A 23856-nucleotide genomic window follows, 5' to 3' on the forward strand; every position below is an offset into this window, starting at 1 on the left:
TACACAAGTCGTGCCCGCGAGAGGTTCATTGTGCTTTTGTTACAAAGAAGACAGAACAATCTAAAACTAACGCCAATTTCATTTTCTCAATATCGCTATGAATGATAGACAGAATTAGGGATTTCCTACACTCAAGTTCATAAAAACAGAACACCTTGAAAGACTATTGGTACGAAGTTCATATCCACTGGACATGTTCATTAGTATGTTCTGCAGAAACGATTAGCATTTCAGTCCGTGCCCTGTTGCTTAGTAGGCATGTGAGCTAACGACGTTCTCAACCTTCAGTCGTTCTTGATCAGAAGCACCACGGGAAGGCATGTGTTCGTGCAGCAATATGTGGTCGCGCATTGTCCTGCTATCGGGTGTCGTGCAGAAAGGGTATGGCTACGGGTCGCAGGATGTCATTCACGTAGGTCAAACTGGTCACAGTGCCCTGGACTCGCACCGACTGTGATTTTCGGTAGTACCCGATAGCACCTCACATCATAAGGCCTTGAATTGGCGCTGTATGTCTTGTGCGAATGCAGTCAATGTGATGCCTCTCCCCCTGTCTGCGACGAACCAAAATACGGCCATCATTTTCAAACAAACAGAACCTGGATTCGTCCGAAAACACTATATGCTGCCATTTATGCCCCTAATGACGTCGTTCCATACACCATTGCAGTCTAGCATGTTTATGCAAATTAGTCAAAACGTATGTCGAGAAGTGGACGACGCGCCGGTAACCCAGACCGTAATAAACGGCGACGGACTGTGTACGATGTTTTTCACTATTCAATTGTTGCGCAGAGTGCAATTTTTGAAGACGTAGAACTCACTCTTGATAGTGCTCTGAAGGAATTAGGCACATATTACAAGGCTAACCACCTAAAGCCGAATCCATCAAAATCTCTGCTTTGTGCTTTCCACCTCAAGAACAGAGAGGCATCAAGGAAATTACATGTCTCGTGGAATGGAACCCCCTTGGAACATTATTTCACCCCAAAATACCTAGGGGTAACGCTGGAACGCTCCCTCACTTTCAGAAAACACTGTTCCAACATCAAACACAAAGTCAGTGCCAGAAACAACATCCTGAGGAAGCTGAGAGGTACAAACTGGGGTGCAAAGCCACAAGTTCTTAGAACCACTGCACTGGCTCTGTGTTACTCTGCTGCAGAATACGCATCCCCTGTGTGGCATAGATCATCCCACGCCAAGACTGTGGACCATGCCCTAAATGAAGCTTGCAGATTAAACACAGGATGCCTGAAACCTACCCCTGTTGAGAAGCTATACTCTCTTGCTGGCGTTGCACCTCCAAGTATTCGTCGAGAAGTCGCTGCTGATCAAGAACGACTGAAGGCTGAGAACGTTGAAGCTCACCCGCTGTTTGGTCACCAACAATCTCAATCTAGGCTGAAATTCAGGAAAAGTTTCCTCCAGACGTCAAAACCCTTGAAAGGACCACCAGATAAAGCAAGACTTTCCTTGTGGAAAACTAAGCAACAAGAATGGATGGAGCCGCGTGAACAACTTCCGGCTGGCTACAATGAAGACTGAAGTGTTTGGAGGTCCCTTAACCGATTAAGAACTGGTGTCGGCAGGGCTAAGTCCTAAGTTATGGGGCTTCACATCAGAGGAGAGCAAGTGCGACTGTGGTGAGGAACAAACAGTGAGCCATATGTATCAATGTCCTCTCTGCCCATTTTCATGCTCAGAGCAAGATTTAATACTTGCTGATGACAACGCCCTAGGCGTGGCTCAGTTTTGGCAAAACACCATCTAGATGTACAGTAAATTTGGTCTATTTCCTTTGTCTGTTAATTTTTGTAAATAGTTTAATTATTACTTTATTTTTAACTATATGATTAAGTATGCTTCTGACATGAGTAAATAAAATTGTTGCGCTAGAGCCGAGGAGGACGCAGATCTGTCCAGCAGTGCCATTCGGATGAGGTGTCGGTCTTGACGCGGGGTGGTTTGGGTGGTGAGACCAGACCCATCTCGTCGTGTCCGACATATTTCGTCCCACACGAACAGCAATTTCCCGGATGGATGCATCATGTTCTCCCATACCAATAATGCGCCCTCTTTCAAACTCACTCATTTGAAGGTACCATTCTCGCATACCTGTGCGAGGCATCCTGCACGTCTGCTCACTTCACACTTATCCATTACTTTTGGTTTATAGCGATAACGAGAACCGCAAGCACATTTTACCAGTCGGTGTTGGTGCGTCGAGATATCGATGTAGACCTTGAACCCGAGGGCCGACATGGTTCAAATATTAATCATTTCTTCAAAACATACAAATGCACATGTTCTGTGAACATGAACTTCCTATCTCTAGTCTTTCGAGGTGTTCTAGTTTTTATGAACATGAGTGTGTAGTATAGATTTTGAGTTAAATTTGATCAATAAAACTCTGTTTAATAATGGAATGACGGGCTTTGACTGAATTTTTTTTTGCTTGCCCAGTATGATGTCAACTCCATTTACATGATTTGGTTCTTTGTTTCCTGAGTAATAGAAAAACTACCTGATCCTGGCCATTGTATTTCGCTTATTCCCAAGTCTTTCCATTCCTCTGATGGTGTTATACGTTATTATGGGCGACCAGCCCCCTGGCCACTGACTGTTCAGCCATACCGATGATATCCATGAACAACTTACCTGTATTAAAATGTATTTTAGACTACAGAAATCGCCTCATTTCGTCGTCATCATTCAATTAGTTTTTCCCAAGTTCTTTCTCGGCGGAGTTCACTAGCCCACGTGTGATCGATCTGCCCTCTTTTTATCTTACTACATGTTCTATTGTTGAGGAGCGAGCAGTCGTGATGGACACTTAGCTCATAATGGCTTACATTGAATTACTATATTTTAAGATGAATGAATGACAACCAAGCAGGAAATGCTGGAGTAATCTCACCAATTGTAGAACAGAGACATTCGCAAGCAGCAAGGGAAGCAGTGAAAAACGTCCGGTGAGTGAGTATTGTCTACGTTTGTACCGATGAGATACACGTGAAACAAATGTGTTCAATTGAAGGAGAGACTTTTGAAGACGAACTGTGAAGGGACGGTCCTACTAACTTTTGACCTCTTATGGTCATCTCTTGTTCTCTTCCAATTTCGCTTCTTAAAACAACAAGTGTTCGGTGTCACATCTCAACTTAACGTTTGAAGTACCTCCCTTTTTTTCCTTCTGTCACCGTTGTAATGTGATACAGTACTTGAGAGCTCCTCGTTCTCACCTATTATTTGTAAAACAGGAAATGCTATGTTCAGTTCAAAATCCTATGTGTCCTCGTTTATTTCTATACCCCTTACCCTCCATGACTGCGTCCTCCATTCGCCTCACATGTGCGTTCACTCAGCCCGGTACCGGGGTTTCTCTGCGGCTGCGAACCCTCACATCTAATTTGATTATTCTTCTCCCTCGACGGAGCGCACGAAGCACTTGCACAGTTCGGGTTTCACCAACTTTGGCAGCCAATTAAAAATATGAAACTCGATCCTGTATGCAGCCATTTAAGGGGCTGACTTCTAATCAAAGCTTGAAACTAGACGCTGTTTCCCAACTCGTACACAGCTCTGTCCTCCACCATTACTGTGCAAAATGTTATATTTTTAATTACCGTGCACGCTTCTTCCTCGCGGGGACTCGTTAGCAAATGTAAATTTAAAACTTTTCAAATAATAATTTTACTAAATAATATTTAACTAGTAGTTAAAATAGTCAAATCTCAGTATAGTCGGAAAGAAATTATCGAAATACATAGACACTGGATCTAGTAATCAACTCATATAAATAACTAGCTGATGTACCCGTGCTTCGCTACGGAATTCTGCATTGTATATACAATTCTGGGTTAGGTAGTGTACACTTTGTGAGCAAGATTGTATTAATATGCATAGCTCTTAACGTTATCCTAGAAACACGATGGGGAAGTGACCAAACGTCTTTTCTCATATGAAGGCTGGATTAGGGAAGTTTCATCGTAATGGTAAGCCCGCTTGCCTACCATCAGCCACAATCAGGTTGGGAAGTCTTCATTATAATGGCGGACACTCACTCTCCACCTGTCCTTTTACATCCTGAGAAGGACCGTCTTAGTGGTTTTCCCAACTGAAATTAACACAGGTCATTACATTGACGTCAGTAGGAATGGCGCGATTAAAAGCAATGCTTTCATATGAAACAATCGATCAAATGAAAAACCACACATTTTCTCACTTTCAGCTAACAGTACTACGCTGCAAATCTAACAGTCCAAACTTGCAGAGGCGGAATGACCAAGCCGCAGTCAGCCGTGTTCCATGAACACTCTTCGTCTTTTTGCGGCGGGAAGATCGTCGAATAGTGGAGACTCCCAGGGCAAAAGCTCTTCTACTAATCTCTTTACTAGGAGTACCCGATGAGTCGGAAAATATCAATTCATTACACTGGTAGCGGAAAAATCTATCTGACTTGTAGGCAATTTTTTCCTCCATGCCAGGGGAGAAACCTCCTCTTGGAATACAATGAACGTAGAATTTAATAAAAGTGAAGAGGAAGAAGCTTTTGTTAAGAAACGGCTCTTTTCAGGGTTGAACTTTGAGTTAGTAAGTGGATTGTGGTCCTATAATTTGGAATAGGCCTAAAATGTTATTCTAGACCAGGCCATACTACTACTACTACTACTACTACTACTACTACTACTACTACTACTACTACTACTACTACTACTACTAAGTCAGCCTCTGCCTGCTCATTCAAAACAGCGCGTCAGAGTAGGGCTCGAATAACTGGAATACTATGAAGAACCAGTGTGTTACGTACCAGCTGTATCAGATTATGTAGGTATGAACCAGAGGAATGGCATGCTAAAGAAGAAAGTTTTCTAACTCCCCGGCTATTTCCCGACAATATTCAGTCAGGCTGTTATACTCGGTACGCAGCAGTAATCCCATCTATCGGAGTTGAGTGGCCAACATAAGAAACAAAGAACATCACAACAAACAGTGGTCAATGTAATTTTTTTGTTAACCAATATTGTAGGCCTTCACATTTAGTTTTCTCCCGACTCTCAAATATCATTCTTATCATAGTCGGTACGGTAAAACCGAATGAAACATACATTATGGGAAATTGTATTCTCTTATAACTTTTATTATGTAGTACTTTTCGATAGGACCAATAACATACATTTTTAAAAATTAAATTTTAGGTGCCTTCCCCTAAACTTTCATTTCACCCAGGGTGAATACATTTGTTTATAGATTAGACTGTAGTTTCTTATTTCCTGACTCTATATACCGATTTTCATTAAATCCTGTTAACCCATTTTCTGGAGGCTCGGCGTTGATATGGACCTAGCAACAAAAATATTTATCCATAAATATCTGTGTTACCATAGCTTGTACGGTAAAAATTTATGACATAAATGTTCGGAAATTGAATTATATATAACTTTAGTTATGCAGTATTTATCGATAGGACCACTAATAATAAAAACATTTGAGAATCAAATTTTAGGCATTCCCCTAAACTACTATTTTACTCAGCGTGAATAAAATGATTTATAGCCTAGGTTATAGTGGCTCATGCTCCGACTTTACATACCGATTTTCACCAAATTCTCTTCAGCCGTTTTCTCGTGATGCGTGTACAGACAGACAGACAGACAGACAGACAGACAGACAGACAGACAGACAGACAGACAGACAGACAGACAGACAGACAGACAGACAAACAGACAGACAGACAGACAGACAGACAGACAGACAGACAGACAGACAGACAGACAGACAGACAGACAGACAGACAGACAGACAGACAGATAGATAGATAGATAGATAGACAGACAGACAGACAGACAGACAGACAGATAGATAGACAGACTGACGGAGAAGTAAAAAAGAGCATTTCCTTGTTGCTGTGGACACGTCCGATACAAAAATACCATTCTTTTTAAAATTACGAGCAATGTACAGACACAACTCTTATTTTATTTATATTCAAAGGCATATTTTGACAACCCAGTCAATTATTCAATTGGGATTACTTAAAAATCGATCTGCAGCAACACGTGTTCCACAGAATTCACACTAATAAGCAAAATAAGACGGTCGGATAACAAATAATGATAAGAAGCGTAGGGTTTGAATAGCTGGCCATGAATTAACAAGAGCAGAACTAAACGCAACAAATTTTGATATTTTTCTCTAGTTTAATATTTGAGAAATAGAAAATCTGAATGAGTTGACCTCGTCAACTCATAATGGACTTAGAAGTCCAAATATCAGGCACAAAAACTTGAGAGAAATACAAATGGTTAATTTACGCACAAAAGAGCTGAATTGCTCGTGCCAGGTAAAATATTTTATAAGAGCAAGAAACGCTCCAGGAAAATGCACTTCGTAGGAGTCTGTGCTCCATCATATTCCAGCCTCGCAGAGGCATCAGTTTCTTATGGCGAATTTAAGTTCCACCTGACAACTTATCGGTTATCCTCCATTAAATTATTTACACCAAGTTCCACCGACGTGGGCATATCTATTGTTCGACAGTTCCCGAAGGGAATTAAAACCAGAAACAATTACCGAATAAACAGGGGCATGATTGCCCATACTAAATGGCCTTAATAACAAAAGGAAAAGGATTGGTAGTAATCAGTCATAAACAAAATGCAAGGAGCTGAAGCAGCCGCACTCCTAGAAATACTTAAAATCCTAAGTGGGCTTATGGTCCAAAGATACAGACGCTAGTCCTATGCTACACCGGGGTGACTAAATGAGAAACATAATTGCCAAATAAGTTTCCTGAAATTTAGAGTTTTGAAAACTTTTAGGCACCCCATTCCATGTTTGAATGGGAACCATTACATATTTTCCAGTAGGGAATACAACAGAGTCCTCAGACTTGCCGAAAATTTTACATTGAAACCACCAAATGTAGAAATTTACATTAAATAAAAGAGATTGAAACCTTTCCCTCTCATTATCAACAGGAGCTATGAAAATTCTGCCATTACTTTGTGTCACTGGGCCCCTGCCTCCCTTAGGACACGCTGCACTGAAATCAGGGGAACAATCAAGACAATACGGCCCTAATGCAGCCAGCTTTTATAGTATTTTTAAGGGGAAGCTTCCAGAACTCTTTACTGAGAGGCCGAATTCCTGTACACACCCCCAATTGTAATTGGATAGAGAAAGTATTTACAAGATTCGGCTGGATTGATTACAATTGGAGAAGGAACAAACTGAATTGTTCATAAATTCAATACATAAACAGAAGAATCCTCAAAACCTCAGGTTTGCCAACTGCAAAAATAAACATTACAGTTCATCCCGCTAGAGGGATGGTAGAGACATCTAAGAGGTAAACAGCAGTTCAAGGCGCTGATCGGTGAAGGTGTACGTTCTTATGACTAGAATACCCGGCTCCGCCCGGGACTTTATTTTAGGATCTGTATCACCTGTTTGAAGAGCTTCTTATTTTATAGACGTTGACTCGTAGTTTAGGAACATTGTTGTGTGTCTAAGTTTTAGTTTGAGTTTTTAATTTTGCGTTAAACTATTTCCCAGCTGATCCTTTCAAACAAGTAAGTCACCATTCAGGCTTCACATGCCGATTCAGGTTCAACTTGTATACGTATCTACCACTCCCCTAGGGGCGCTAGTGGTGTATTCCCCTCACAGTCATGTGTGTACCAGGTTCTGCAACATACACACTTTTGTCCGTAATTTCGGCCATTTTCGACATTTTTACACCCCTCCTAAGCCCCATTCCGACTGGGGCTGAACTTTGACTTAGAATGCCACATTTCATTTAAGCGACCTCGAAAACTATGGATTCGACGCTACTATCGGTCGTTTCCAATTATTTTATACATTTCAACCTCTCCCCTAGGGGTGTATTGCCCCCACATTATCCTTTTTCCAGATGGAAAGTCATATTTGTACCACGTTGGGTTGAAAGCTACGCTGGAACATATACATCCATAATCTCTTTTGGTAATTTTCTTCTCACCTCTATGCCGATGGCGTCCAGAGTGTCACTGTTCATCTCAGCGACCCCGAAAACTATGAATTCAACACTATTTTCTATTATTTGTATATGCCACTCCCTTGCCACTCCCACGTCTAGGGGGTGCTTGGCGTGGATTACCCTCACGTTGTTTGCTTCCAGATAGCAAGTCATAAGTGTACCAAGTTTGGTTGAAATCGCTACAGTGGTTGAGGAGGAGATGTGCAACATTATTTCATTGGTTAACATATCTAACGCAGTAGAAAGGTGCCTTAGTCATAATGATAAACACGGGACAGTCCAGAACACTGTTTTATTCCAGTACCGGTAGTTTAAAATTCGGAAATTTGAGCTCAAATAGCCTGTTATTATACCAGATTGTATTTAGCTCAAACGAATTGCCGATTTGCAAGGTGCAGCTAAAAATAATGGAACATTTTCATAAAGACCTATTTTAGAGAAAGAATAAGACAGCTTATGGACCATGAATATTTATATAGATACCATATACAGTGCATATCCACACACAATATCATACACAATAAAAATATACGCAGTCTATAGACCTATAAATAAAATAATACACGGTCAATAATAAAGATATCCTGGAAGAGCATTAAGTATGGGGTAAATAGGCCTAATTATTATAGAATTGTTGAGCCAAGTAAATAGAAAAATAGAGATTTTTTACATTTGTACACTTGACGAAATTAATTCATCTCAAGGATTATTTTGTAATGTAATGAAATAACCATAAATAACTACATAGCCATATGGACTTCAAGTAAGATAAAATAAGGTACGTACAACACCCACAAATATTACACTTTCAATGACATTCACATCATATAAAATAATGGACACATGATTAGGCCTAATATTTTACAAGTTAGAACACACAAAATACATTCTATTTAAATATATTTCAGTATGTGTGTCGCATACCAGTAAACAAAGAATTCATTTTTCCCTATTGTCCAGGAAACAATACCAGTTTGTTAAAATGTTGGCGAATTTGAGAGGGATGCATTTTATCATTGTAGTTTCTACAAAAGTGGTGAAACCTTATGGTCAAATATCTGTTGACAATTGCTTCAATTAGCAATGGAAATGATTAATTTCAAGTTCCTGCTCAAGAAACTGGCTTTTAATATCCTCAAAAATGTCACTTCCTATGCACTCTTGTAACACATTACAAACCAGATGCTTGACCTTATTTGACTCTGAGCAGGAGAAAATTTAATATCCCTAATCTCATACTTTGCCTGAATGCAATTTCAAAAAATTAGTGATTGAAATAAGGCCATTTAACTTATCACTAGTATCTATAAGAATGCTGAGACGTTCTTACTTTCTAAACTCCTGACTACAAATCCTGCAATGTACTCAGAGATTGTAGTTTGTATTTCCAGGTAATACAATATAGTCATGATGCAGAAGGCAATGTGGAAGAAATGTTTGGGACAATACCTCAGATGAATACTCTAGCATTCTTACTTTAGGGAATGATGCATTTACCACATCCTCAGGAGATTCGTTCTGAACGGTCAAAATACTGATTTTGTCCAGTGGGAGAGCGTTGCCATTTTTGGATTCATGTAATTCGGATCTAATTAATATTTTCCTCAGTGCAACAGTGAATTGCCTAGCAGTGGGGTTATTATTATGTCCACCCTGAGATCTAATATAACTAAACAGTCTCTCGAGATGGTCTTGACTTACCTAATACAGAGGAAAATACTTCAGTGGAAAGTTTCCTGATGAGTCCCCAACAAAGAAATCGTACATTGAAATGGTGCTGTCAATATCAATTAGAAACCCCAAAAAACCTGTCTTTCTGGTGGATAAATACATAGGCTTGTCACTGAATCCGTCCTGTAGCTGCATAATGTACTGTTTGGCCCTCAGAAAGAAATATTTGATTTCAGAAATATTCTGTAAATTCAGGGCTTTCTTAAAGTATTTACCCCATATACTCCTAGAATTTAGAACATCAAAGAGAATGTTAAATAACTGTATAAATTCAGCTGTAGCCTTACAACCCTGGGAAACTTCAATGTGTTTACTCTAACAGTACAGTAGAGCATCACAAACAGACTTAAAACTTGTGCAGCTAATTTGACCTTCATTTTTATTTTCCTACAATGTATGTGTGAATTCCTAACTTTGTTCCCTAGATGATACCTTCCTTTAGTTGCAACTCATTCAACATCTCAATAACATTCCACTCTATTACTTCACCTAACCCATTATGTAAGTATTTCTTGCCACTTAAATTATTCCTAACCAATTTAATCACGTGGCAAGTATCCAGAAAATAACAAACTGGCTGTTTGGTAACTGGGTGGAGGAAATTAGTGAACATGTTACTTACATCTAAGTTACAACCCAGGTTTTCAGCTGAAGCAATATTTGTTGCAGCACCATCACAAGTCAATGAAGTCACTGTCACACCAGAATCATGCAGCAATGTCAAACACTGTCCGGTAAGAGCACTTAATTGTGGAGCTTTTCTGCCATGCACAAAAAAGTATCCTAAAGGAATCTTCCAGGAATTATTCACAAATACTAAGCGAAAAATTAAGGCTTCTGAAGCTAATGGTGCTGAGTCATCTACATTATTAATCTCAACATTTACAGACCCATGAAATTTATTGCCATCCCATTCCAAATGTTTCCTTATAGCCATGGAATCAAATAAAAGTGCGCAAATCTTAGTGCCTGTGTATTATTTAAGTACCTGAAAAGCTTCAGCACAGAACCCAGGATTAGCATCTACACTTTGATACCATCGAGATAATGTTCTAGGGTATGGAAGACAAGTGTTAAAAGTGTTTCTCACAAATGAATATGCCATCGGAGAAGGAAAATGAAGAGTGATGGCAAATGCTTTTAACTTCTCATCATACAGCTTTTACACTTTGTTACATGAAGCCTTATTTTCTTGTCATTTATACAGACACAATGAGGTATCTGACAAACCACTTAACATTTCACAGTACTCAATATCTATCAGAGCCTTATTTTTAAGACTATCTACAACAGTACTTAGTTCAGTCACCTTTTTCTTAATTCACCTATTTTTCTGGTAAAATAATTTTATTTTATTTCTGTACGCAATTTCTTTGGTTTTCATATGATCAATTAGGGCACTAAAACACTTTTCTGCACTTTTATTACAGATAGATTTTTCCACAAGAGGTACTTGCAAGTACTGTAGAGGAGTCTAATGAAGGCATTTCCACAGTCTTTGTAATTTTAAAAACCCTCCTCTCCTGTAAAATAAATTTAAAAATAGTAGGCTTACTCTATAAATATGTGTTTCGACATATTTCTCACATCAAACGGCTAAATTGAAGAGAAAGTAACCTTTGATTTTATTTGTAGGTACTTTGGGAAAGCAGCAAACACAGCCTCAGCCTTACGACACACAGTGAAGTACGATCAAAATCACGTTCAGTAAAGTGAGCTGAACATATGGTGCTGAAAGGTGTGGGGGACATATTTTCCCTTCGTATAGCTCTTATCCATTTCTTCCGTTGTTCGTTATCTTTAGGAAAACTGTAAATGATAAAGGGGCCTCTTAACCTATAATGCATGTGCAAGGGAAAAAACAATTCGGCACTGACTATTCGTAAAAACATATTGCTTACCTGTGAAAAGGTATCCCTGGTATTGAAGCTCTGTTTGCACATCCGTACGCTACACAAGTCGGCATTTTAAAATCATAACACAAACTTCCTTTATTTACTTCACACGTGGTGCACTGCTCTCTTACTTACACTAACTTAAACTCTCCAATGTTATGGTACAAGCAACATGGCGGCCACTTGTGTCCACTGACTTCAGCTCAGACGGCACCCTACTCTATGTTATTTTGTGCACGGTGGGGAAGACACTTCATAAAACATGGCGGCGTGTTCCCATCCTCCTGTACTTACCGAACTATCAGGATACAGAGTAAGTCGTTGTCGTTCCAGCAACGTCGATCCAAATCATGGTGCGGCTTTGTAATTAACATATTGTTAACGTAATGTTAATGTTAATCTATCTATCCGATTTCGTTGGAACCACTGCCTCGGGAGTAATAAGAACAAATTGTAAAATTTTCACGGAAATCGGTTCAGTAGTTTTTGAGTCCATTCGAGGGGAACAATATATTAGAAGAAAAAGATTATAAGGTAATGCAAAACTACAAGTTTCTGGAAGTTCTCAGTTTGTTAATTATTTCTTGACTAGCGCGTGAATCAGTCAAAAGAGTGAAAATCATCAACATTGGAATATTTTAAAATTACCTTTAACGAGCAACGCCTTCGCCACAGCGTGCGTGGTGGTGATGGAAGTATTCGAGACCGAAATGTCGAAGAATTCGATTCTTTAAAAGTTCTCTAGATATCTCGAAACGTGATAAAAGGAGTCGATTACTTCCGCTCGAGGTATTCACTAATGATAATCCCAAAGCGATTGGTCTCTCTTTATGCAGTATCCGATGTGGGAGGCACCTTCTCTCAGACGGAACAACGAGAACTTCTCGAATACTGATTGAGCCACAAATCACTCACAGTCAATTATTTGATTTTCCCTATAAGGAGAAATAAATGTTTTTAATATTTTACAGTTTGTTTTACGTCACAGCGACACACGTAAGTCTTACCACGACGGTGTGATACGAGCTCAGCCCCAGCATTTTTCTGGTGTGAAAATGGGAAACCACGGAAAATCATCTTCGGGGCTACCAACAGTGGGATTGGAACCCAGTCTCTCCCGAACGCAAACTGACAGCTTCGTGCCTAAACCCACGCGGGCACTCTCTCGATGATATCTAGTACATGAAAGAAAATACACAACAACAAATGGCAGGATATGAATATAATATACAAAGCTAGGCTTCCTGGACACTGTATTGCTCGTGATGTCAGAGTTCACTTACGTTTCAGATTCGGGAAATTGGTTTCGCATGCAAGTTTCGAATTTTGAATGTTCCCGGATGCATAGTAATCGATTCTTGAAAGTATTCTATTCTGGCCATTGCTAGTGCGTGGTATCTCCGTAAAACAGCGCTCTCACAAGTTAAATCATAATTTGTTATTCCCGACAACGACATTCCGTCATTGCAAAATATAGTTTGTGTGCTGCATACATGTCGCAGAAGTGCCACACTAACCTACGACACATAGTAAACCTTCTACAGCTCCCATGTCACAACACCGAACATGCTAAACACGCCATCACAGCAAAATATTTCTGTGCATTCCGTCGTAACAAAATTCTTAGATAATTATGTGCCAGATGAGGAGAGCACCAATACAGAGGTATGAATAATGTTCAACGGAACAAACGCACATTCACGAAGATCCCCGCGAAAACAAGATGAAATATTGCCTTTTCAGAAAAGCATCTCCCGCTCATGAATTCAATCAGCTGACGAGCGAACTAGCGCTGAACACTGTGGGGGCGTGTCAGGACTGAGCGAGTGAATGTTCACACTGGGGGCGTGTTAGTGTCGAGCGAGTGACTGTTCTCACTGGGGGCGTGTCAGGACTGAGCGAGTGACAGTTCACACGGTGGGAGTGTCAGGACTGAGACAGTGACTGTTCATACTGGGGGCGTGTCAGGACTGAGCAAGTGAATTTTCACACTGGGGGCGTGTCAGGACTGAACGATTGGCTGTTCACACTTGGGGAGTGTCAGGACTGAGCGAGTGACAGTTCACACAGTGGAAGTGTCAGGACTGAGCGAGTGACTGTTCACACTGGGGGCGTGTCAGAACTGAGCGAGTGACTATTCACACTAGGGGAGCGTCAGGACTGAGAGAGTGACTGTTCACACTTGGAGCGTGTGGGGAGCGACTGACTGTTCACACTGGGGGCGTGTCAAGACTGAGCAAGTGACTGTTCACACTGGGGGAGTGTCAGGACTGCGCGATTGACTGTTCACACTTGGGGAGTGTCAGGACTGAGCGAGTGACAGTTCGCACAGTGGGAGTGTCAGGACTGAGTGAATGACAGTTCACACTGGGGGCGTGTCAGGACTGAGCGATTGACTGTTCACACATTGGAAGTGTCAGGACTGAGCGATTGACTGTTCACACAGTGGAAGTGCCAGGACTGAGCGAGTAACTGTTCACACAGGGGGGAGTGTCAGGACTGAGCGAGTGACTGTTCACACTGGGGGCGTGTCAGGACTGAACGAGTGACTGTTCACACTGGGGGCGTGTCAGGACTGAGCGATTGACTGTTCACATAGTGGGAGTGTCAGGACTGAGCAAGTGACTGTTCATACTGGGGGTGTCAGGACTGAGCGAGTGACTGTTCACACTGAGGGGAGTGTTAGGACTGAGCAAGTGACAGTTCACACTGGGGGCATGTCAGGACTGAGCGAGTGACTATTCACACTGGGGGCGTGTCATTACTGAGCGATTGACTGTTCACACAGTGGAAGTGTCAGGACTGAGCGAGTGACTGTTCACACTGGGGGGAGTGTCAGGACTGAGCGAGTGACAGTTCACACAGTAGGAGTGTCAGGACTGCGCGATTGACTGTTCACACTTGGGGAGTGTCAGGACTGAGCGAGTGACAGTTCGCACAGTGGGAGTGTCAGGACTGAGTGAATGACAGTTCACACTGGGGGCGTGTCAGGACTGAGCGATTGACTGTTCACACATTGGAAGTGTCAGGACTGAGCGATTGACTGTTCACACAGTGGAAGTGCCAGGACTGAGCGAGTAACTGTTCACACAGGGGGGAGTGTCAGGACTGAGCGAGTGACCGTTCACACTGGGGGCGTGTCAGGACTGAACGAGTGACTGTTCACACTGGGGGCGTGTCAGGACTGAGCGATTGACTGTTCACATAGTGGGAGTGTCAGGACTGAGCAAGTGACTGTTCATACTGGGGGAGTGTCAGGACTGAGCGAGTGACTGTTCACACTGAGGGGAGTGTTAGGACTGAGCAAGTGACAGTTCACACTGGGGGCATGTCAGGACTGAGCGAGTGACTATTCACACTGGGGGCGTGTCATTACTGAGCGATTGACTGTTCACACAGTGGAAGTGTCAGGACTGAGCGAGTGACTGTTCACACTGGGGGGAGTGTCAGGACTGAGCGAGTGACAGTTCACACTGGGGGCATGTCAGGACTGAGCGAGTGACTATTCACACTGGGGGCGTGTTAGTGTCGAGCAAGTGACTGTTCTCACTGGGGGCGTGTCAGGACTGAGCGAGTGACAGTTCACACTGGGGAAGTGTCAGGACTGAGCGAGTGACAGTTGACACTGGGGGCGTGTCGGGACTGAGCGATTGACTGTTCACACAGTGGAAGTGTCAGGACTGAGCGAGTGACTGTTCACACTGGGGGCGTGTTAGTGTCGAGCAAGTGACTGTTCTCACTGGGGGCGTGTCAGGACTGAGCGAGTGACAGTTCACACGGTGGAAGTGTCAGGACTGAGCGAGTGACTGTTCACACTGGGGGCGTGTTAGTGTCGAGCAAGTGACTGTTCTCACTGGGGGCGTGTCAGGACTGAGCGAGTGACAGTTCACACGGTGGAAGTGTCAGGACTGAGCGAGTGACTGTTCACACTGGGGGCGTGTCAGGACTGAACGAGTGACTGTTCACACTGGGGGCGTGTTAGTGTCGAGCAAGTGACTGTTCTCACTGGGGGAGTGTCAGGACTGAGCGAGTGACAGTTCACACTGGGGGCGTGTCAGGACTGAGCGAGTGACAGTTCACACTGGGGGCGTGTCGGGACTGAGCGATTGACAGTTCACACGGTGGAAGTGTCAGGACTGAGCGAGTGACTGTTCACACTGGGGGCGTGTTAGTGTCGAGCAAGTGACTGTTCTCACTGGGGGCGTGTCAGGACTGAGCGAGTGACAGTTCACACGGTGGAAGTGTCAGGACTGAGCGAGTGACTGTTCTCACTGGGGGCGTGTCAGGACTGAGCGAGTGACTGTTCACACTGGGGGCGTGTCAGGACTGAACGAGTGACTGTTCACACTGGGGGCGTGTCAGGACTGAGCGATTGACTGTTCACATAGTGGGAGTGTCAGGACTGAGCAAGTGACTGTTCATACTGGGGGAGTGTCAGGACTGAGCGAGTAACTGTTCACACTGAGGGGAGTGTTAGGACTGAGCGAGTGACAGTTCACACTGGGGGCATGTCAGGACTGAGCGAGTGACTATTCACACTGGGGGCGTGTCATTACTGAGCGATTGACTGTTCACACAGTGGAAGTGTCAGGACTGAGCGAGTGACTGTTCACACTGGATGGAGTGTCAGGACTGAGCGAGTGACAGTTCACACTGGGGGCATGTCAGGACTGAGCGAGTGACTATTCACACTGGGGGCGTGTTAGTGTCGAGCAAGTGACTGTTCTCACGGGGGGCTTGTCAGGACAGAGCCAGCTACTGTTCACACTGGGGAAGTGTCAGGACTGAGCGAGTGACTGTTCACACTGGGGACATGTCAGGACTGAGCGAGTGACTGTCCACACTGGGGGCGTGTCAGGACTGAACGAGTGACTGTTCACACTGGGGGCGTGTCAGGACTGAGCGATTGACTGTTCACATAGTGGGAGTGTCAGGACTGAGCAAGTGACTGTTCATACTGGGGGAGTGTCAGGACTGAGCGAGTAACTGTTCACACTGAGGGGAGTGTTAGGACTGAGCGAGTGACAGTTCACACTGGGGGCATGTCAGGACTGAGCGAGTGACTATTCACACTGGGGGCGTGTCATTACTGAGCGATTGACTGTTCACACAGTGGAAGTGTCAGGACTGAGCGAGTGACTATTCACACTGGGGGCGTGTCGGGACTGAGCGATTGACTGTTCACACAGTGGAAGTGTCAGGACTGAGCGAGTGACTGTTCACACTGGGGGCGTGTTAGGACTGAGCGAGTGACAGTTCACACTGGGGGCATGTCAGGACTGAGCGAGTGACTATTCACACTGGGGGCGTGTCATTACTGAGCGATTGACTGTTCACACAGTGGAAGTGTCAGGACTGAGCGAGTGACTATTCACACTGGGGGCGTGTCGGGACTGAGCGATTGACTGTTCACACAGTGGAAGTGTCAGGACTGAGCGAGTGACTGTTCACACTGGGGGCGTGTTAGTGTCGAGCAAGTGACTGTTCTCACTGGGGGAGTGTCAGGACTGAGCGAGTGACTGTTCACACAGTGGGAGTGTCAGGACTGAGCGAGTGACAGTTCACACAGTGGGAGTGTCAGGACTGAGCGAGTGACTGTTCACACTGGGGACGTGTCAGTTCTGAGCGATTGACTGTTCACACAGTGGAATTGTCAGGACTGAGCGAGTGACTGTTCACACTGGGGGAGTGTCAGGACTGACCGAGTAACAATTCACACTGGGGGAGTGTCAGTACTGAGCGAGTGACAGTTCACACAGTGGGAGTGTCAGGACTGAGCGAGTGACTGTTCACACTGGGGGAGTGTCAGGACTGAGCGAGTGGCTTTTCACACTGGGGGAGTGTCAGGACTGAGCGGGTAACTGTTCACACTGGGAGGGTGTCAGGACTGAGAGAGTGACTGTTCACACTGAAGGCGTGTCAGGACTGAGCAAGTGACTGTTCAGACCGGACGGGTGTCACGAATGAGCGAGTGATTGTTCACCCTGAGGGCGTGTCAGGACTGTTCACACAGAGGGCGTGTCAGGACTGAGCGAATAACTGTTCACACTGGGTGGTATATATTCAGATAATGACAGCATTTTCCTCCAAGGGCTACCAAGGCCACCAGTGACTACTCACCAGTGACTCCTCAGTCACAGGTCACTGTCTCAGACGGTAAAATGTTAACATTTTAAAGATCATGGCCACCAAATGGGATATAATACTCCACAGACCATTCGAACATTACAAAAATTTCAACATTTAATATTCGACAGAATACAGTACTTTACCAAATGCAGTGTTAGTGTCCACCTTGGTCCCACTGCTGGTATATACTGTACACTACGTGCAGCAACAGACCTTGTCCACCTTGTCCCCACTGTTAGCACATACTGTGCAGTAACAGACCTTGTCTACCTTGTTCCCACTGCTAGCAGTCACTTTCTGTACAGTAATACAGCATGTCCACTTCCTTGTTCCTACTGCTAGCACATACTGTACAGTACAGAGCATGTCTACATTGTACATACTGCTAGCACATGCTGTACAGTAACAGAGTGTGTCCGCCTTGTTGCTACCGTTAGCACATACTGTTCACTACGTTCAGTAACAGAGCTTATCAGCCTTGTTCCTACTGCTAGCACATTATGTACACTTCGTGCAGTATTGCCTTTGCCGGCAGGATCTAGTGTTTACAATACAGTATGTCTTCTGGTATAGGCTGGAACAATTGTGTTACTTTCATTAATATGTCTCTTTTTTTTTCTTTTGCTAGGGGCTTTTACGTCGCACCGACACAGATAGGTCTTATGGCGACGTGTCTCTGTCTTATACTTGGCTTTGACAATATGAATGTGACTGCGGTGTGAGCAATGCTTGTAATGCCATACCTTTTGAAGCCAGTCCCGGTTATGAATGGTGTGAAAATGTTGCTCATAGGGTCGGTGGGCACATGCATTTCAGTGGACTTGGCAGACTGATATGTAATAGCAAATTCTGTGTTAGTGAGGAAACCAAAGGAAAACTACCTCACTCCTCATTTCCCCAGTACAACTCTTCAGTGATGCCTAGGCCATTTATGACAGCTGATGGCGGAGCTGTTGAGGATCCAACCAGCCTTAGGCCTGAAGACTGAACATACATACGTGTGGTAACGGAATTTTTCCGCTTTGCCCTACAGCTAGCACATACTGTACATTAAGAGAGCATGTCAACATTGTTCATGCAGCTAGCACATACTCTACAGTAACAGAGTATGTCTTCGTTGTTCATATACATAGCAAAAACTGTACAGTAACAGAGTATGTCAACATTGTTCATACTGCTAGCACATACTGTACAGTAACAGAGTATGTCATCAGTGTTCATACAGCTAGCACATACTGTACAGTAACAGAGCATGTCAATATTACTCATACTGCTAGCACATACTGTACAGTAACAGAGCATGTCAACATTGCTCATACAGCTAGCACATACTGTACAATAACAGAGAATTTCAACATTGTTCATACAGCTAGCACATACACTACAGTAACAGAGCATGTCAAAATTGCTCATACAGCTAGCACATACTGTACATTAACAGAACATGTTAACATTGTTCACACAGCTAGCACATACTGTACAGTAACAGAGCATGTCAATATTGATCATACACCTAGCACATACTGTACATTAACAGACATTGTCAACATTGTTCATACAGCTAGCACACACTGTACAGTAACAGAGCATGTCAACATTGTTCATAGAGCTAGAAAATACTGTACATTAACAGAGCATGTCAAAATTGTTCATACAGCTAGCACATACTGTACAGAAAGAGAGCTTGTCCGTCTTGTAACTACTGCTATTACATAATGTGCACTACGTGCAGTAACAGACTTTGTCCGCCTCGTTCATACTGATAGCACATACACTACGTGCAGTAATATAGCTTGTCCGCCTTGTTCCTACTGCCAGCACATACACTATGTGCAGTAACAGAGCTTGTCCGCCTTGTTCCTACTGCTAGCACATACTTTACAGTAACAGAGCTTGTTCGTACTGCTAGCACATACACTACGTTCAGTAACAGATCTTCTCCGCCTTGTTCCTACTGCTACACATACTGTACAGTAAGAGAGCTTGTCCGCCTAGTTCGTACTGTTAGCACATACTTTATGTGCATTAACAGATCTTGTCCGCCTTGTCCCTTCTGCTAGCACATACTGTACTGCAACAGAGCTTTTCCACCTTGTTCCTACTCCTAGCGCATACTGTACAGTAACATAGATTGTCCGCCTTGTTCCTACTGCTATTACATACTGTACAGTAAAAGAGCTTGTCCGCCTTGTTCCTGCTGCTACCGCATACTGTGCACTACGTGCAGAAACAGAGCTTGTCCGACTTCTTCACATTGCTAGCGCATACTGTACACTACGTGCAGTTACAGAGATTGTCCGCCTGGTTCCCACCGCTAGCACATACTGTACAGTAACAGAGCTTGTCCGCCTTATTCCTACTGCCAGCACATACTGTGCACTACGTGCAGTAACAGAGCTTGTCCGCCTTGTTCCTACTGCTAGCGCATACTGTACACTACGTGCAGTAACTGAGCTTGTCCGCATTGTTCCTGCTGCTACGTCGTACTGTGCACTACGTGCAGTAACAGAGCTTGTCCGCCTTGTTCCTACTGCTAGCGCATACTGTACACTACGTGCAGTAACAGATCATGTTCGCCTTGTTACTACTGCTAGCACATAATGTGCACTACGTTCAGTAAAGGAGCTTGTCCGCTTTGTTACCACTGCTAGAACGTATTCTACACTACGTGCAGTAACAGAGCTTGTCCGCCTTGTTCCCACTGCTAGCACATACTGTACAGTAACAGACCTTGTCCGCCTTGTTCGTACTGTAAGCACATACTTTACGTGCATTAACAGATCTCGTCCGGCTTGTTCCTACAGTTACCATTTACTGTACAGTAACAGAGCTTTTCCACCTTATTCCTACTGCTAGCACATACTGTACAGTAACATAGCTTGTCCTCCTTGTTCTTACTCCTATTACATACTGTACACTACGTGCAGTAACAGAGCTTGTCCGCCATATCCCTGCTGCTACCGCATACTGTGCACTACTGTTCCCACTGCTAGCACATACTATAGAGTAACAGATTTTTCCAAATTGTTCCTAATGCTAGCGCATACTGTACACTACGTGCAGTAACAGAGCTTGTCCGCATCGTTCCTGCTGCTACCGCATACTGTGCACTACGTACACAAACACGGCTTTCCGCCGTGTTCATGCAGCTAGCGCATGCTTTTCACTATGTGCAGTAACAAAGCTTGTCCGCCATGTTTACAGTACAGTACAGTTACCGATCATGTTGGCCTTGTTCCTACTGCTAGCACATACTGTGCACTACGTGCAGTAAAAGAGCTTGTCCGCCTTGTTCCTACTCCTTGCACTTATTGTACACTACGTGCAGTAACAGAGCTTGTCCGCATTTTTCCCACTCCTAGCACTTACTGTAACGTACCAGAGCTTTTCATCCTAGTTCTTTCCGATAGCACATACTGTAGAGTAACATAGCTTGCCCGCCTTGTTCTTACTCCTATTATATAGTGTACTCTACGTGCAGTAACACAGCTTGTCCGCCTTGCTCCTGCTGCTACCGCATAATGTGCACTTCGTGCGAAAACTGAGCTTGCTGGCCCATACTATACATTACGTGCAGTAACACAGCTTGTGTGCATTGTTCCCACTGCTACGGCATACTGTGCATTACGAGCAGAAGCAGAGCTTTTCCGCCCTCTTGATATTGCTAGCGCATGCTGTACAAAACGTGCAGTAACAGAGGTTGTCCGCCTTGTTCCTAATGCTAGCGAATACTGTACACTACGTGCAGTAACAGAGCTTGTCCGCATTGTTCCTGAAGCCACCCCATACTGTGCAATACGTGCAGAAGCAGAACCTGTCCATGTTTTTACCACTGCTAGCACCTACTGTACAGTAACAGAGCATGTTCGCTTGTTCCTACTGCTAGCACATACTGTGCACTACGTGCAGTAACAGAGCTTGTCCGCCTTGTTCCTACTACTATCACATACTGCGCACTACGTGCAGTAACATAACTTGTCGGCCTTGTCCTTTCGCTATTACATACTGTGCACTACGTGCAAAACGTAGCTTGTCCGCCTTGTTCACATTGCTAGCGCATACTGTACAATACGTGCAGGAGCTGAACACTTCCGCCTTGTTCCCACTGCTAGGACATACTTTACAGTAACAGATCATGTTCGCCTTGTTCCTACTGCTAGCACATATTATGCACTACATGCAGTAGCAGAGTTTGTCCGCATTGTTCCCACTGCTCGCACATAATGTACAGTAACAGAGCTTGTCCGCCTTGTTGCCACTCCTAGCATATACTGTAAAGTAACAGAGCCTGTCCGCCTTTTTCCTACTGCCAGCACATACTGTGCACTATGTGCAGTAACAGAGCTTGTCGACCTTTTTCCTACTACTAGCAAATACGGTGCACTACGTGCAGTAACAGAGCTTGTCCGCCTTGTTCCAGACCCCACCTGCGCCTGGTGCCAGAAGTCTTGTCGTGCGCAGCAGCTGTTCTCTCTGCGTACTCCCACGGGCCAGAAAGCCTTCTGTTCGGAGGTATGCTTTACCCAGTGCAGGCGTGCCAACTTCAAGCGAAACAAGACATGTGACTGGTGCCGTCACGTGCGACATACCGTCAACTACGTGGACTTCCAAGACGGGGAGCATCAGCTGCAGTTCTGCAGGTAACAATCACCTTCCTTCATGCCCATCATTGTGAGAAGTTATGTGATTAAGAATTTTCTTTAAATATGAATTTGTAACATTATGAAGTATACAGATGTGATGTGCAGTCTAAATAACGAACGAAGATTCTGATTTCACATTTAGTAATGATGCCAAGGAGCTCATGATCGAATAGATTGTGGCACTAAATTTGATTCAACGGAACTACACATTTTTTTATTCTGGGGTATAACTTACAAGTGTATAGAATTCATTGCCATTATCATTTTGAAAAGTTGGACAGGAATCCGTCGAGAAAATATTATTTTTCCAAACGTGTTTCATTTGTTAGCTCGAGTTTCTGAACCAAGAAACCTTTTCTTGACTCTTACTATTGTTGTGAGATGGTACTGAGATCGCTCTTGTGATCTCCGTTGTCTCTGTTAGAATATCTTTGTTCTCCTTCAGTACTGAGTTGTTCTGTTCTGTGAATTGCGCTGACCTGATTTTGTATTTTACTGTCCGGATTAAGGATTGTGTTCCTTATATTGCATGTTTCGATTCCTAATCTGACTGAAATTGATGCTCTAATGACCTCCGTATTTGCATAGTATGTAAGTCATAGTTCCAGTGGGAAGGCTCATAATTTATACTTAGTAGTCTCTTAACGCCATGCGAAGTTTATGTTTTACTTCACGTCTATGCGGGCACGATGACCTGAATTATTTCCTTTTTGCATACCTTTATTATAGGTGTTTTAGTCATTTTGATTTTCCAGCGGGGGCGATTGTGTTTCTTGTATCTGGATTATAAAGAACGCGAGATGTTTTAATGACATATAGTTTTGTGATTTTTCTTTGTCTTACTGGATCCTTTTTACTACTGGTTGAATTGTGCGTGCTGCCGCTGCATATCCGAGGTAAAGTGATGCCGTTCTACCGTCATATGAGATGACTAGCTGATATACCCGTGCTTCGCTACGGAATTCTACATTGCATACTGAATTCTTTGTTAGGTTTGCAGTTCTGAGTAAGATTGTATTAAATTGCATAGTTCGTAACGTTACCCTAGAGACGCGACGGGGAAGTCGCCAAAGGTTTTTCTTATGTAAAGACAGGGGTAGGGAATTTTCATTGTAATGGTAGGCTCTTTGCCTACCATCAGTCATAATCAAGTTGGAGAGTTTTCATTATAATGTCAGACACTCACTCAACAGCTATATTTTTACATTCTCAGAAAGAGCGTCTTTATGGTTTTCCCAACTGAATTCAACATAGGTCATTCCAATGACGTGATTAAAAGCAATGCTATCATATGAAATACTCGATGAAATGAAAAACCACATATTTTCTCACTTTTAAAGAACAGTTATACGCTGCCCGTCTAACAGACCAAAGATTCAAAGTTGGAATAACCGGGCCGCAGACAGCTGTGGACACTTATTTTTTGGAGGAGGGG

At 43.5% G+C, this 23856-nt stretch overlaps 1 protein-coding gene across 1 annotated transcript in view; it reads left to right on the top strand.

The window, feature by feature from the left end:
• Positions 1-23856, top strand: part of Sobp (Sine oculis-binding protein) — a 719331-nt gene that overhangs the window by 615745 nt on the left and 79730 nt on the right. The window contains exon 3 of the mRNA XM_067144694.2: positions 22199-22418. Coding sequence (XP_067000795.2) covers positions 22199-22418 — 220 coding nt within the window. The remainder of the gene's footprint in view (positions 1-22198; positions 22419-23856) is intronic.

The sequence above is a fragment of the Anabrus simplex genome, chromosome 3 (genome assembly GCF_040414725.1).
Source record: "Anabrus simplex isolate iqAnaSimp1 chromosome 3, ASM4041472v1, whole genome shotgun sequence".
NCBI classification, from domain to species: domain Eukaryota; kingdom Metazoa; phylum Arthropoda; class Insecta; order Orthoptera; family Tettigoniidae; genus Anabrus; species Anabrus simplex.